Source organism: Cygnus olor, chromosome 1, assembly GCF_009769625.2.
Source record: "Cygnus olor isolate bCygOlo1 chromosome 1, bCygOlo1.pri.v2, whole genome shotgun sequence".
NCBI classification, from domain to species: domain Eukaryota; kingdom Metazoa; phylum Chordata; class Aves; order Anseriformes; family Anatidae; genus Cygnus; species Cygnus olor.
In genome coordinates, this window is record NC_049169.1 from 1,447,476 (window position 1) to 1,460,988 (window position 13,513).

At 65.9% G+C, this 13,513-nt stretch overlaps 2 protein-coding genes across 5 annotated transcripts in view; both read right to left on the reverse strand.

Moving 5' to 3' along the window:
• UBE2H (ubiquitin conjugating enzyme E2 H) overlaps positions 1-6,170 on the reverse strand; it is a 51,673-nt gene extending 45,503 nt beyond the window's left edge. Inside the window, exon 1 of one of the 3 annotated variants that reach the window (XM_040545494.1) lies at positions 5,849-6,170. In XM_040545494.1, coding sequence (XP_040401428.1) covers positions 5,849-5,901 — 53 coding nt within the window. In that variant the 5' untranslated portion in view covers positions 5,902-6,170. Of the gene's footprint in view, positions 1-4,127; positions 4,490-5,848 lie in introns of those variants that run through there. The other 2 variants (XM_040545504.1, XM_040545495.1) reach the window with 2 other exon arrangements.
• A 2,169-nt stretch (positions 6,171-8,339) lies between these two features.
• The window catches only part of ZC3HC1 (zinc finger C3HC-type containing 1), an 8,594-nt gene continuing 3,420 nt past the window's right edge, over positions 8,340-13,513 (reverse strand). The window contains exons 4-10 of one of the 2 annotated variants that reach the window (XM_040545548.1): positions 13,499-13,513; positions 12,768-12,895; positions 11,447-11,604; positions 10,928-11,153; positions 9,914-10,120; positions 9,538-9,747; positions 8,340-8,786 (exon numbers count right to left, since the gene is read on the reverse strand). The exon at positions 13,499-13,513 is cut by the window's right edge and continues 69 nt beyond it. In XM_040545548.1, the coding sequence (XP_040401482.1) occupies positions 8,718-8,786; positions 9,538-9,747; positions 9,914-10,120; positions 10,928-11,153; positions 11,447-11,604; positions 12,768-12,895; positions 13,499-13,513 (1,013 nt within the window). In that variant the 3' untranslated portion in view covers positions 8,340-8,717. Of the gene's footprint in view, positions 8,787-9,537; positions 9,748-9,913; positions 10,124-10,927; positions 11,154-11,446; positions 11,605-12,767; positions 12,896-13,498 lie in introns of both variants that reach the window. The other variant, XM_040545539.1, reaches the window with a different exon arrangement.

Genomic DNA, 13,513 nt, shown 5'->3' on the forward strand with positions numbered 1-13,513 from the left:
AGGCGGTGAAATGCAGCTCTCGGGCTGGGAACCCGCACGGAGCTTGTCCTTTTAACCGTGGGCACTTTCCTACCTCAACGGCAGCCCGGGACGGGTTTCTCCTGGCTGCGACTGCCGTTGAATCGCGGTTTAAGAAGGGCGCCGAGCACCAAGAGGCGCTGAGCACGCGGGGTTAGGCTGCAAGCAGCCCTCGCGCCCCGCACGGGGCCGGTTTCGGGCGGACGGCTCCCTTCCTGAGAGCCTGCTGCCGGCCAGCCCCTGCCCCTCTGACTCGCTTCCGGAGGGATTTAGGAAAGCAGATGAGGAGGAAAGTTGGTTTTTTTTTTTTTTTTTTAGGATTCTTATTTTAAGCACTTCTTTGGTTTTGCCCGCAAAAGGGGTGCGGGATGGGGAAGGGCAGCGGGTGCCACAAAGAGCACCTTGCTCAAGAAGCAAAAGCCAGAGCGTTTGGGGTCCTGGATCCACGCCGTGAGTTGCTGCGGGTGTCCGTCCGTCCGTCCGTCCTCACGGGCGAGGGCGGCCCCGCCTGCCCCTACAGGGGCTCGCTGCCCCCCCCCCCCCGCAGACCCCACCAGCCCACGCCACAAGGCAGGGGAGGGGACGCAACAAACCTGGAGCCTCCGAAGCGCCAGCCCCGTGCGCCAGCACACGGATTTCCACAACGTCGGTGTTTTTATTTAAAAAAAAAAAGCCCCATAACCTAACCTCAGCGATGCGGCACAGTCACGGCCAGCGCCGGGACAAGGCGCGGGGTGCGCGCACGCGGATTAGACGCGATATTCATCACGCGGAGCCTCATCGGGGGGGGGGCATCTTCTGGTTAATCCTGCGTGGGAAGACTTCGGCTGGGTTTGGGAGATTCCCAGCCCTGCCACCAGTCCCTCTGACTGGTTCCGAACACGTGGGAGGGCGCTCAGCGAGACGGGCTCCCAAGAAGCTCGCCGGGACCACACGACAGCCGCGCCGACACCCGCCACGCTCCCCTACCGCGGGGCCGAGCCCGTGGGGATCCCCGCGCAGCCGGGCTGTAAGGGGCAGCGGGAACGCCGGGCGTGCCTCCCGAGGCCCGGAGCACGACGGGGACACCGTTCCGCGAGGCGAGCCACCCGTTCTACCGAAATCCTGCATCCGCCTTTTTTTTTTTTTTTTTTTAAAAAAAAAAAGCCGTTATTTCACGAAACCAGCCTCCGAGATTCGCTTCACCAGCGACCCCACGACGGTTCGGTGCTAAGACCCAGGCGCACAGCCCTGGCAAAGGCCGCCTCGCCGCTGGGAACGCCCGAAAATCACTCCGAGGAAGGAGACAGAGGAACAGGTAGTTACCCCAAAGCACGGAGACACAACGCCTTCATTTTTTCCCTTCTGTTTTTAAGCAGGGCCAGGACGTGAAGCTGCAAGAGGCGCTCTGCTCCCGTGTTATACGGCCCGGGCTCGACGACGGGCGCAATTCGATGCTGAAGCAGGTGCACCACCGCGTTTTCGGGTCCGGTCGACGAGCCCGAGCTTCAACAGCCCCCGCGATCAAACCGACAAGGCAACAATGGACGAGCGCACTTCCAGCTCCAGCCACGAGCCCGTCCGGGCAGGGGAAGGATCCAAAACGCCGCGTTCAGCCCTAAAAGCGGCGAGACGATGCCCTGGAAGTCGGCATTCAGGCAACCGAGATCCACCCCCCGCCCCCGGCTGGTTTGGTTTTGGCAGGACCAAGCGGGGATTCAGCGGTCCCACCACGGCAGGCAGCTCTGCGCGCTCTGGGTTGTGTTGAGCTGGGTTGTGTTTACAAACCCCAAGCCGCGCCAGCGGTTCTGGGGGCGCCGGGAGGGGGCGGGGGCTCTCCCAGCCCCGAAACCGAACCGCAGGCACCTCTTTGCGCGTCCCGGAGCGCCGCCACGCCGTCACCCGCCCCGTCCCCGGGGACCTCACTAAAGCGGAGCGCCAGAAAAAGCAGAGCACGAGGCGGCACGGCGTTGGGAAATTCACATCCCGACGGGGGGGGGGGGGGGGGGAAGAAAGAAAGAAAAAAAAAGAAAAAAAAAGAGTTTTTTTCCAGAACTGTCTCTCCTTAAAGGAGAAAGACGACGAGGGCAAGCCGGCCGCCGAGCCCTACCAAAACAAGACATTCCAGCGCACACGCTCTTCCCCTGGGGACAGGCCAAGGAGAACAAAGGCACGTGACGGCCCCGTTGCTCAACGCGCCCTTGGAAGGCGTTCAAGCCGGACGATAAGCGCGCTGCGAGCCTCCTGGAAGGGGCATTTCAGCCCCAAAACGTAAGCCGCGTGCCACCCTTCGCCTCGGCCGATCTCCGCGGGGGCAAACAGCGGGCTGCGAGCAGCAAACGCTCCGCGGGTGAACTCGGGAGCTCTGCGCTTTTATCCCGTGGGACGAGCCGGAATTGAGGCGGCAGGGGGAACAACGCTCCACGGCCCTGCGAACTCGGGGGGGACGAACGGGGAGATTCCTGGTGGGGGCGAACGGGGACTATTTCTAATTCCTTTCGTGCGCCGAGCAGGGGCGACGCTTCCCCTTTTTTTTTTTTTTTTTTCCCCCCCTGCTGCTTAAAAACAGAGCCGGGAGCCTGCGCCGGGAGCATCTCCCCACAAAAGGAGGCAAATAAATCAGCAAGAAATCAAACTCCCGGCCGGGGGGGGGGAGGCTGCGGAGAGCTCGCCCTGCTGCTCCCCGGCGTAGAACAACAAAGCCCGGCCATCGGGGGCCGAAGGGGGGGGGGGGGGGGGGCTCGGGGACCCCCGCGTGCGCCCCCCCCGGCTGGGGTGAAGGCCGGGGGTGGGGGGGGGCGAGGCTCCCCATCAGCTGGCGGCTCGCTCCGCCCCGGCCGCGGTTTCCGGGTGGTAACAGAGCAGCCAATCCGCGGAGTTGCGAGCTCTGCCCGAGGCCTCTCGCCTGCAAAAACACCGTGCCGAGGAGGCCGAAGGCTCGCCCCCAAAAGCTCGGGGGGAAACCCGGGGGTGGGGGGGGGGATCCCCCGGGAGCCAAGGGCTGGGGGCTCCCCCAAAGAGGCAGCCGGTGGGACGCCCCCGAGGAGGCAGCCGGCGGATCCCCAAACGTTTTGGGGCACGGGGACGCCTCGGCAGGCAGTGCCCCCCCCCCTCCCCCCCAGGCTCCGTAAGGGTTTGGGGGTCACCCGGAAAAGTTTGGGTGACCGTAACGGGGGGCTGCAAACCGCCCCCCCCCCACCCCCCCCCTCCATCCCAGGACACGGGGACGCCCGCTGCAGGCCCGTCCCCGGCCGTGAGCTCGAGCGGGGGAGAAACAATGAAGTGACTCAGAGTTTCAGCACATCACCGCCGAGGCGATTATTAAACGTCGGCAAGGGGCACGAAGGCGAGCAGCCGGCTCCCCCCCCGCCGGGAAATCCACGGGGAGAGCCCGGAGCGACCTCTCCCCCCTTCCCCGCTCACAAAGGGGCGTCCACAAAAGGCCCCGGACGTGTCAGGATTGAAAATGGGGGGGGGGGGGGGGAAGAAAAAGAGAACAGCCCCCGCTCGGCTCCTCAACCTGTCAGAGCGGGAGGAGGCGGCGTTCGCTCGAGCCGTCGCCCCCCCCCCTCCAAAAGCAGCCCCCCGGCAGGCCGCAAATCCGCGCCGTTATTCCCCAGCAGGAAGGCGAAAAGAGGCCGAAAAAGGGAAAACTGTCACGAAAATGGCAGCAAAATGCGGGGGGTGGGGGGGGATAAAAGCGACGCGACGACAAAACCCTCGAGCCCCAGGGAGGAGCGGCCTCCAGACGCATTCCTTCAGACGCCCCCTCTCCTTCGGGGCCCACCAAGGCAGCCCCGAATTTCGGGTGGGCTTCCAAGCGGGATTTTGCTTTCAGAGCTCAGGGAGCCAAAAACGCCCGGGCCTGGCGAGCCGAACAACAACAAAAAAAGAGGCCGGGGAGGGAAGGAGGGAGGGAAGGAGGGAGGGGAGCCGAGCAGGCATCCGCCACACGCACAACTTGCCGAGTTCGCCGGCCGCAGGACGCCGGCCGCTCTAAGCCCTCCATCCCCGGGGGGGGGTTCGGGCTTTGGGGAGAGCCTCCCTCGGGTTTCTTTCGTCAGAAAGCAAGGGGAAAGCAGCCGGCGCGCGGGGAGGGACGCCGGGGCATTTCGGGGCTCGCCACCTACCAGCGCACGGCCCCCGGCGCCTCTGGAAATAGGAGAGAGGAGAGGAGAGGCTTCGGAAAAGCTGCCGGCTCAGAAAAGCTGCTCTTTGTCTCCCAAAACGTCTGCGGCGGCTGGAGACGCCGGCTGCTAAACGAACAACAACAACAAAAAATAATAAAGAGAGGAAAAAAAAAAAAAAAAAGAGCAGGGGGAGGGGAAAAGGAGAGCGGCGGCAGCTCAGGTTGGGCCTCGGCCCCTCTCTCCAGCCCAGACCTCTCCTGGCGCTGGCCCTAGCCAAGATTTTTTTTGTGCCCCCCCCCCCCCCCCCAAAAAAACCAACCCCAACCAGCCGGAATCGCCGGCCCTCCTCCCGGCGCGACCAGGCTGCGATTCGCGTTCGCCGTGTGTGTGTGTAACTTTAAACCCCCGGATAAAAATAGCTCAAGATTCAACCATGATCGCTGGTCGTTTCCTATCCGCTCAAAAAAAAAAAAGAAAGAGAAAAAGAAAAAGAAAAAATAAAAAAGAAAACCACCACCGCCAAAATACACCGAGAGCGGCTCCGGGAGAGGAGCAGGGCGCCCGGCCAACGGCAGCGCAAGTTTCCTTCGATAAGCCGCCCTCCTGCCGCGAACGGCGGCGCTCTTCCCCCCCCCCCACCCCCCCCCAAAAAAAAAAAAATTACCCCCAAACCCGAATAAGTTTGTTTTTTATCTCTCCGGGAACTAAATCAGACCTCGAGCCCTCGGAGCCGGCAGCCCCAGGTCCTGCTGGGGGAGGCCCGGGGGGAACATTTTGGGTGCTGTTGTCATCCGCGCACCCCCCCCCCCCCCGGCGCACGCCGCCGCCTTGTAAACAAAACCTATTAATAAAGCGATCCCATAAGCAAATTCCCGATATTTTCGATCCCGCCCGCGCTCCGGAGAGAGGCAGGGGGAGAAGGATTTTACCTCCCCACAAAGGGGCAAGAATGAGAGGGGGGGGGGGGGGGGGGGGGGGGGGGGGGAAGAAACGAGGAAGAAAAAATATAAACAGGTCTAGGCTGGGGGGGGGGGGAGGCAACCCTAACCTGGCACGTTACATAAACAGGACCTCCTCGGGACGGGGCCCGGCCCCAAAAAGCCCTTTGCCCACCCGGTGCCAAGGGTTTGCTGCAAGCCAGCCCCCCCCCCCCCCCCCAAAAAAAAATAAACTTAAAGCCCTAAAGCTGGCAGCTCCGTGAAGGGCAGGCTGCAGTCGCTGGGGGGAATAATAACCCCAATAAAGACCCCAAAAAAGGTTTTTTAGGGGACGGGGCCACCCTGAGCCTCCTTGTAGGGGGCGGGCAGGGCAGGGGGGTTAATGGGGAGGGGGCTGGGGGGGGAGTCACCCTTAGGGCTTAAGGGGGGGGGGGGGGGTGTCACTGTGAGCCCCAAAAGGGGGAAAATTCCCCCCAAAAAACCAAAACGGGGGGGGATATAGGGGAGGATGTGAGGGGGGTCAGGCTTTTCCCTAGATACGGGGGGGGGGCACCTCAGGCTGGGGGGGGGGGGGGGGGGGGCACATTCAGCCCTGCTGTGGGGGCGAGGCCTGGGCCTGGCCTCACAAAAGGGGGAGGGGGGGGGGTGGGGGTGGCGATAACGGGGGGGGGGGGGGGGGGAGGGGGGGTGGCGGGTCCCCAGTTCCCCCCCCCCCCCCAGCCCCGGTGCAGGCCCAGCCTCCCCCCCCCCCACCTCCCCCCCCCCAGGAGGCACCAAGGATACAGCTTGACCACGTCGGTGTCCATCCGCCGCTTGCCCGGGCTGGGGGACGACATGGTGGCCGCCGCCCCCGGGGCTCCGGGCGGGCTGTCAGCGCCGCCGCCGCCGCTCCCGTCGGTGAAAGAGGGGTGGGGGGGTGGGGGGACGACGACGGGGACCGAAAGGAGCCTGGGGTGGGGGGTGGGGGGGCGCTGGGCTGTGAGGGACCGGGGCCGGGACCCCCCCAAGCGGGGCCGGTGCCGGGGTCGCGGCCGCCGCCGCCGCCGCCCTCCTGTGGTGGTGCCGCCGCCGCCGCCGCCGCCGCCTCAGCCCCGCTCCGGCCGCCTCTGCCGGAGCCTCTCTCTGGCCCCCTGACGTCACCCGCAGTGACCTCACCGCCCCGCGGAGCTGCCATTGGGCGAGCAGCCCGGCCCCGCCCTGCCGCGGGGGGTGCCGGGAGGTGTAGTGCCGGGGGAGGGGGGTTGTAGTTCGGGGAGGAGGGGGGGGGGGGAGAAGAGGAGGGCCGCGGGTTCGAGACCCCGGTAGGGATGAAGGCGGGGGGGGGCTGCTTGGGGTTGTTTTTGGGTCAGCTCCACCCCACCACCCCCCCCCCCCCAAAAAAAAAAAAATTCGGCCCAGAGAGGCACCACGGGATCCCCTGTGCCCCCCCCCCAGCGCTCCGCAGGGCCTCAGGTGGGGAAGCGTGGCCCCGGGGATGGCGCCCGCGTCACCCTCCGGCGCCCCAAAAAATCTGCGGGGTGGCAATTAGGAACAGGCCACGTGGCCGGAGCATCGCCGCACGAGGCGCGCCGCGGGATTTCGGATGCCGTGCCGGTGAGGCACCTCGCCCTGCCTCGGTTTACCCAACCGGACGGGGCGGGGGAGGCACCCGAAGGTGACAGCGGGTGGCGGGAGGGTGACGTTAGCGGATGCCCCTCAGGCTGGCCTGGCACCTCCACGCCCCCGGGGCGGACGTCCCGCGTTCCTGACCCCGGCATCACCAAAATTTCGCCCGGCGTCACCTCCCCGTGCCTGCCATGAGCCAGCACCGCTGTCCACGGGGAGGAAACGCAATCAGGGGACCCCATAAAGTCCCCGCGAAGGCGGCGGGGGGGGGGGACCCCGCCCTATACGAGCCAGGGCTTGTCTTCCTCAATTTAACGCCCCGCCATCCCCGAGCAGCACCTCCGTCACGGGGCAGGACGTAAGCCACCCCCGAGGGGTTGGATTCGCATCCTGGGTGAGTTAAACCAGGAGGAATCCGGGAGGAAAACAGCGACGGGGTCAGCGGTGAGTAAAGACGCGGGGTCACGGGGTCCCCGTTTCCCCTGACTGTGATGCTCCTCGGGCAGGAAAACAGAGGGAAAAAGCGGGGTTTTCTCTTTGTTCCTTTAAGTGGAACAGGGTGACAGGGCCCACGACGGCATCCCGACCCTTTTTGGGGGGGGTTATCCTTGGGGCGGAGCTGCTGGCGGTCCTGTAGCAGCACCCACACGCCCGTGAGGTCCCCGCGGGTCCCAGGGGTGAGCACACAGCGGGGTCGGGGGCCCTCCGAGTCCCCCCCCCGCCTAAAAACGGGGGGTCTGAGGCTGGCCGGGGCGAGCAGGGATTGTGGCATCTCGCCCCCCCATTGTGACGCTGCCCCGGGCTTTGTGGGGTGGGCGAGCTGGAACTGGGGAGCCCCCTGCGACAAAGACCCCTGGCCTTTGTGATCCATGGGGTGAAGGAGCACCGGTCCTCTTCAGGAAGGAAGGGCAACAACCCGTGCTCGAGCCCTAGGTGGCCCCCAGAAGCCCCCCCCCCCCCGAGCCATGGGCAGGCAAACCTACAAGTTTTGGGGTTCAGGGCCGGCCGCGGTGGCGCCGTTGTGCCCGAGGGCAGGGACCAGCCCCAAGCACGGTGGCCGCTGCCTTCCCGGGAACAGGGCGGGCAGAAAATACCCCAAAAGACGAGATGAAGGTGATTCCGTGAGATGCTCTGCTGGGGAAACCGAGGCAGGGCCTCTGTGCGTGACGAGCACCTGGCTCGGAGGCATCCCGACCCCTAAAATAGGGACAAGGGAGAGCCTTTGCTCTGAAATACGGGAACCACACGTCCCTGCGCCTTCCCTCACGCCAGTTTGGCAGCAGCAGACCCAGGGGGAGGAGGTCCAAAGCTGCTCTGGGGGCAGCCGTGGGGTCTGAGCCCTCCCCAAAGCCCCTTCCGCGTCCTCGAGGATGGAGACACCAGGTCAGGGTTTCCTTCCTTGCCTTCTTCTCCCTCTTCTGGAGGGGAGGAGATCAACACCTAAGCCAGAAGAAGCCCTGAGCAGAGTCTTCCACGCTTTTTGGCTGTGTCTCGGCCTCCCCCGAGCTCCTGCCTGGGCGATTTATCACCCCGGGACAGGCGACGGGGCCGTTATCTGCCCCCAGCAGCCTGGGCACGCCCCGCTCTTTCCATCGACCCCGCTGCAGGCGGCTGCTCGCCGGCCCGGAGCTCCCCCTGCCCCGGGAAGGAGGGCCACAGGAGCCATAAGAAAAAAAAAAAACAAACGTGAAATGTTTATTCCCGCCTGGCATCGCCTCCCCGTGCTGCTGGGGCCAGGCCCAGCTGACCGCGGCCCCTCGTCCGCCCCGCGCGGAGCTGTCGAAGGCCTCGGGGCCGAGGGCTACGGCAGCAACTGCCGAAGGCGGGGGGCTTCGAGGAAGGCAGACCGGGGAGGGGGGGGGGTCCCCAGGGGCTGCCGCGGGGCTGGTTTGGCACTGGGGCAGCCCGGGGCTTTCGCGGCACGCGTCTGAGCCCTCCCCGGGGCACGGAGCTGGCGCGGGAGCGACCGTAAAGGGGATCTGTGCCGGAGCGAGGCGCTGCCCCCAGCAAGGGCTGCGTGCGGTTCCCCCGGAGGCAGCCAGCAGGTTCAGGAGGGATTCACGCTCTCCCACTGCCGGAAAATGCGGAACACCTTGGAGGACTTCACCGAGAGGCTCTGCGGGAGAGGGGAGAGCAAAGCAACAGAGGTCAAAGCGCCGCGGAGGGATCCGCGACTGCGGAAGCTGCGGCCAAAAAGCCGGCTGAGACACCCCTCCCGGCTACCGGGACGCCAGCGAGCGTCTCTTTTTGTTGTTAGCGCGATTTCCCAGCAGGAAAACCACGAGGGAAAAGCCCTTTGGGGGGCTGCGACTCGTAGGAAGCGCTCAGGACAAAAGGGTGAAGCGGGACGGCCGCAGCTCGGCCCCGAGCGGAGCGGAGGGGAGCACTCAAGCAGCTAACGGGGCCCTGGGGGGGGCACCCGGCACCCGCTGGGGGTGGGCTGCAGCCTCGGCTGCGCCCCCCCCCGGCTCAGCAAAGCCGCGGCTCCACGAGGCTGGGGGTGCCGGCGGCACGCCCGCGGGACGCGTCGGGAGCTCTCCAGCAGGACACGAAGCGAAACCGGACCTCGGGCGGCGCTGAGGCGGGCTGGAAGGAAGGGCTGGTATTTACGGCAGCCCTCCGACAGATCCGCTCGCAGCCCGTCGCGAGCAGACGAGACCCGGCCGAGAGGCCGTCAGAGCAGCCGGAGGGGAAACAGGCTCCGAAGACACGTCCTTGGTCCCGTCCGCCCCGTCGCTGGGTCCGTGTTTAGCCCAAAGCGAGCTCGTCTGCCCCGAACCCTGCCCGTAGGCTTTCGGCCCCGGGGAAGGCAGCAGCGAGCAGTGCTCGGGTGCTCAGGTTCGGGGCTGGGAACCCCGCAGGCTCACCACAGGCTCCGTCTCGGGCACTCTGTCACATTTTCTGATGGCCAGGAGCACGTTCAGGATCACTTGCCAGCCCGGCTCTGCCTTCGGGGGCTCCTCCCGGGCCTGGGCCGCAGAATCCTCCGGGGCCTCCGCTCCCTCCACCGCGTTGACCCAGGGGCACCAGTCGCGATGCTGCGAGGTGGGGTCAAAGAAACTCCTCGAGGAAGCGTCCTGGGCAGGCAGAGAAGAGGGCAGCGAAGGATATCAGCGACGGGATCGTTTCAAACAGGCTCCGGAGACGCGATAAAACCCTCTCCATGCCCGAACACCAGCCCCGAGCTGGCCCGGAGCTTCATCTCCCGCAGGCTCCTGCTCCACCCGGCCCCGCGGCACTCACCGAGCTGCTGGAGGAGCAGAGCCGTGCCCGCTTGGCCCTGCGGACGGGGCTGGACGGCACATCCACGGCCGCTTCCCCCTGCCCCATGCTGCGGGTGACGGGGCGGCTCCGCAGCGTGGGGCTGGCTGCCTCCGCTTCGCCTCGCTCCACGGGGCTGGGGGAGTCCCAAGCCCGCGGGCGAGAGACCACCGGGGACGGGCTCTTCTCCTGCTGCCGGCGGGGAAAGGACAAGGATTAGCCGAGCCCGGGCACCGGGATTCGCTGGGGGAACCCTCCTGGGAAGCGGTTCTGCAGAAAAGGAGCCGGGGGCCCGGCGGACACCAAGCTGAAAGTGAGCTGGTGACGTGCCCCTGCCGACGGGCAAAGTATCCCCAGCAGGTCGAGGGAGGTGATTTTCGCCCCTCTGCTCAGCACCGGTGAGGCTGCACCTGGGGAACTGGGTCCAGTTCTGGGCTCCCCAGTACGAGAGGGACACGGACGGAGCGGAGAGAGCTCAGCAAAGGAGAACGAAAACGACGAAGAGACTTAACCATCTCCGCTACGAGGAAAGGCTGAAACCTGGAGCCCAGGAGGTTCCCTCTGCCCACCGGCAGCACTTCTGGGCTGGGTGGGTGCCGGAGCCCTGCCACGGGTACCCAGAGGTTGCGGAGCCCCCTCCTTGGAGAGCTTCTTGGATGTGGGGCTGGGCGCCAGCCTGGGGTGGCCCTGCTGGGGCAGGGGGGGGACCACATGGACCCGGAGGCCCCTTCCACCCTCAGCCATTTTGTGGTTCTGCGGTTCCTCGGGCCACCAGCACAGCCTCTGCCTGACGGCGACAGGGAGGCGCTGCGCGGCTCAAATCGGAGACCGAAACCCCCTCAAGCTCTCCCGGCAGGAGCCGTGCCACCACCGACGGGGCCCGCGGCACCAAGAAGAGCCCCTTCCGGGGTAGCGGACACCCAAACTACTTCGGCCTCAAGCCCCGCGTGCCCCCGCAACCAAGACGTCCTGAGCCTGCTGAGCGCCGCGCCGTACCTGCTCGGAGCCTGGAGGAACCGCGTCTTGGCTCCGCGTCAGCATCCTGCGCGGAGACGTGGGCACGGGCGGGCAGCGCTCGGCGGGTGCCGTCGGGGCGCCGCTGGGGCTGCACGAGTCCAGCTCCGGGCCGCCAGGCTCGAGCTGGTGGAAGCCCCACAGCCCCACCTTCCTCATGCAGCGCGAGCAGGTGATGACCGAGAGGAGCAGGGAGCCGGACACGGCGCTGCGGGGACGGAGCCAAGGCACGGGGGGAAGGTTGGGGTGAGCCTGGGCCCTTCCCGAAAACGGCGGCCTTCAGAACGGCCGCGGGTATTTGGGAAGGGTCGCGGGCACGCGGCCAGCACCCCTCAGCCGCTGGTCGGGTAGCCCAGCGTGCTGGGAAGGACGTGAAAACCCACCCGTATACCCCCGATGTAAATGCTTAAAGGTTTGTATTTCGGTTTGGCACAGAGCAGGGGCACGCTCAGCTCACCCGCCGAGCACCCGAAGGCGTCGCGGGGTCGGCCCCGCACTCACCCGCAGGTCCAGCCGCACAGCGCCAGGACGCAGGCGGAAACGTGCACTGGCAGGGCTTCCGAGGTGAACCTCACCGGCGGCTTCTCCCCCTCTGCGTTGCGCTCGAGCTCCTCCCTGATCAGCTGGAGGAGCAAGGTGATCTTCTCCTCCGTCAGGGACTGGGGGACAGAGAGAGGCTGGGGGTCAGGGGCAGCGCTCACCTTCCTTTTGAGTCCATCGGCGTCTGGGGCTGGATTTGCCCCCTGCCCGGTGCCCCGCAGCTCCTTTTTTTCAATTGGAGTGCTGCCCTCGGGGCTCCCGGCCTGGCAATAACGCTGAAATATGAAAACGGGCACGGGAAAACCCCCGGTGTGACAGACGAGGGACTCTCTGGTTAGAAAAGCGAGTCAGGATAAAAGCGAGAGCCCCAGATCAGGCACGTCAGCCTGGCAAAGTACCCTGCCCGTACCCACACGACGCGTGGAGAAAGGTCCCAGTTCGCTGCCCCGAAGGGCACGAGCTTGCACACTCAGCTCTTCAATTCCCTGGTTAGCACGCTAAAGCCACCCGGAGCGACGGCGCTCTCCTTCCCCGTGCCCGTTTGCCTCTCCCTGCTGCCTGCTTCCCCGGATGCAGAGCGGATCTCAGCCCCGACACCCTGCTGACAAGCAGGGATCGTGAGGCCGCCTGTGTTTGGGCAAGCCAAGAGCACTTTTGGGGCCGTTGGCGAGGTACAGAGAGAGAAAAGAGCCCTCGCAGGCTACGCTTCGGCTCCTGCCTCCCTGCTCCTCCCTCCTGCGGGGGTAAGCGCTCGTCTCCAGCCTCTTGTAGGATCCTCAGAGCCCCTGGAGGTAACGAACGGGGCGGGGGGGGGTGGGGGGAGGAGTTGCCAGGGAAAAGTCCCAAAGGGCTCTGTGGGACCCAAAATGGCTTTTGCATCTCGCCAGGAAAAGCAGGACGCCGGCGCCGCAGCCCCTTGCCACCGGCAACATCGTGCTGGCACGAGCCAGCTGCGCCCGTGTTGGGCAAAGGCTTGCGCGGCAGAAACCCTCCCGAACGCGGCAGAAACCCTCCTGAACGCGGCAGAAACCCTCCCGAACGCGGCAGAAACCCTCCTGAACGCGGCAGAAACCCTCCCGAACTCCCTTTGAGGCGCTTCCAGAAAGGCCAGGGGAAAATCGCCCCACAGGGAGCACCCGTGGAGAAAGCCACGGCGACGCCAGACCCTCAACACGCGCGGCCCAGGTCCTCGCCTGGAGCCGTTTCAGGCAGGGGGCGCGCAGCACGGGCACCGCTCGCCTCGTCACAGGGGCCTCGAGCAGCCCGGCACCGAGGAACTCACCGTGCTTTTCATGTCCTCGGCTCGGAGGGAGGGCAGCTGCAGCTCCAGCTGGCACAGGCTCTGGAAGCGCTCCAGGAAGTCCTGGAGAAGGGCCCGGGGCTCGTCCACCAGCAGCAGAGCGAAGCGGTCTGGCGGAGGGGGAAAAAAAAAAAGAAAAAAGGAAAAAAAAAAGTGGCCTTGGGTGCGACGTCTGCCTTCCCGCCCCGTCTGCCTTCCCGCCCCTCGTTAGCCCGCAGGAAGAGGGGAAACGAGGCCAGCAAAGGTCTGCTGACGGTCTTGGCTTTTAAAGGAAAAGCTGAGCGGCCTCTCGTTCCTTCGCCAGGACCCGTCCTAGCGCAGCACAGCTTTGAATCGCAGAATTATTTTGGTTCAGACCTTCAAATCACCGGGAAGACAAAGTCTACGACCCTCTGAGCGCCCCACGTCATCTGCGCCCCCCCACTACCCGCTCCCACCCACAACCCGAGCAGCATTTTCCCTGCCCGGGAGGCACACGAAGGTTAACGGGGGCAGCGCTGGCCCAGAACTCGAGATGCGGGGCTCCCGCTGCCGCTCGGAGAGTCCCCCCCTGCCGCTGAGCTTCCGCATCCCCAGGAGAGGGGGGGGGAAAAAAGGACTGGGACGCCGCCGCCTGCTCCGGGAGCTTGGGGAGAAGCCACAGGGGCGAGAGGAGAAGAGAAGAGCGACGGAAAGGGAGATCCCAGGGCGGTGCTGGGCTCTGCGGGACCGACCTGGGCAGGGGCTGT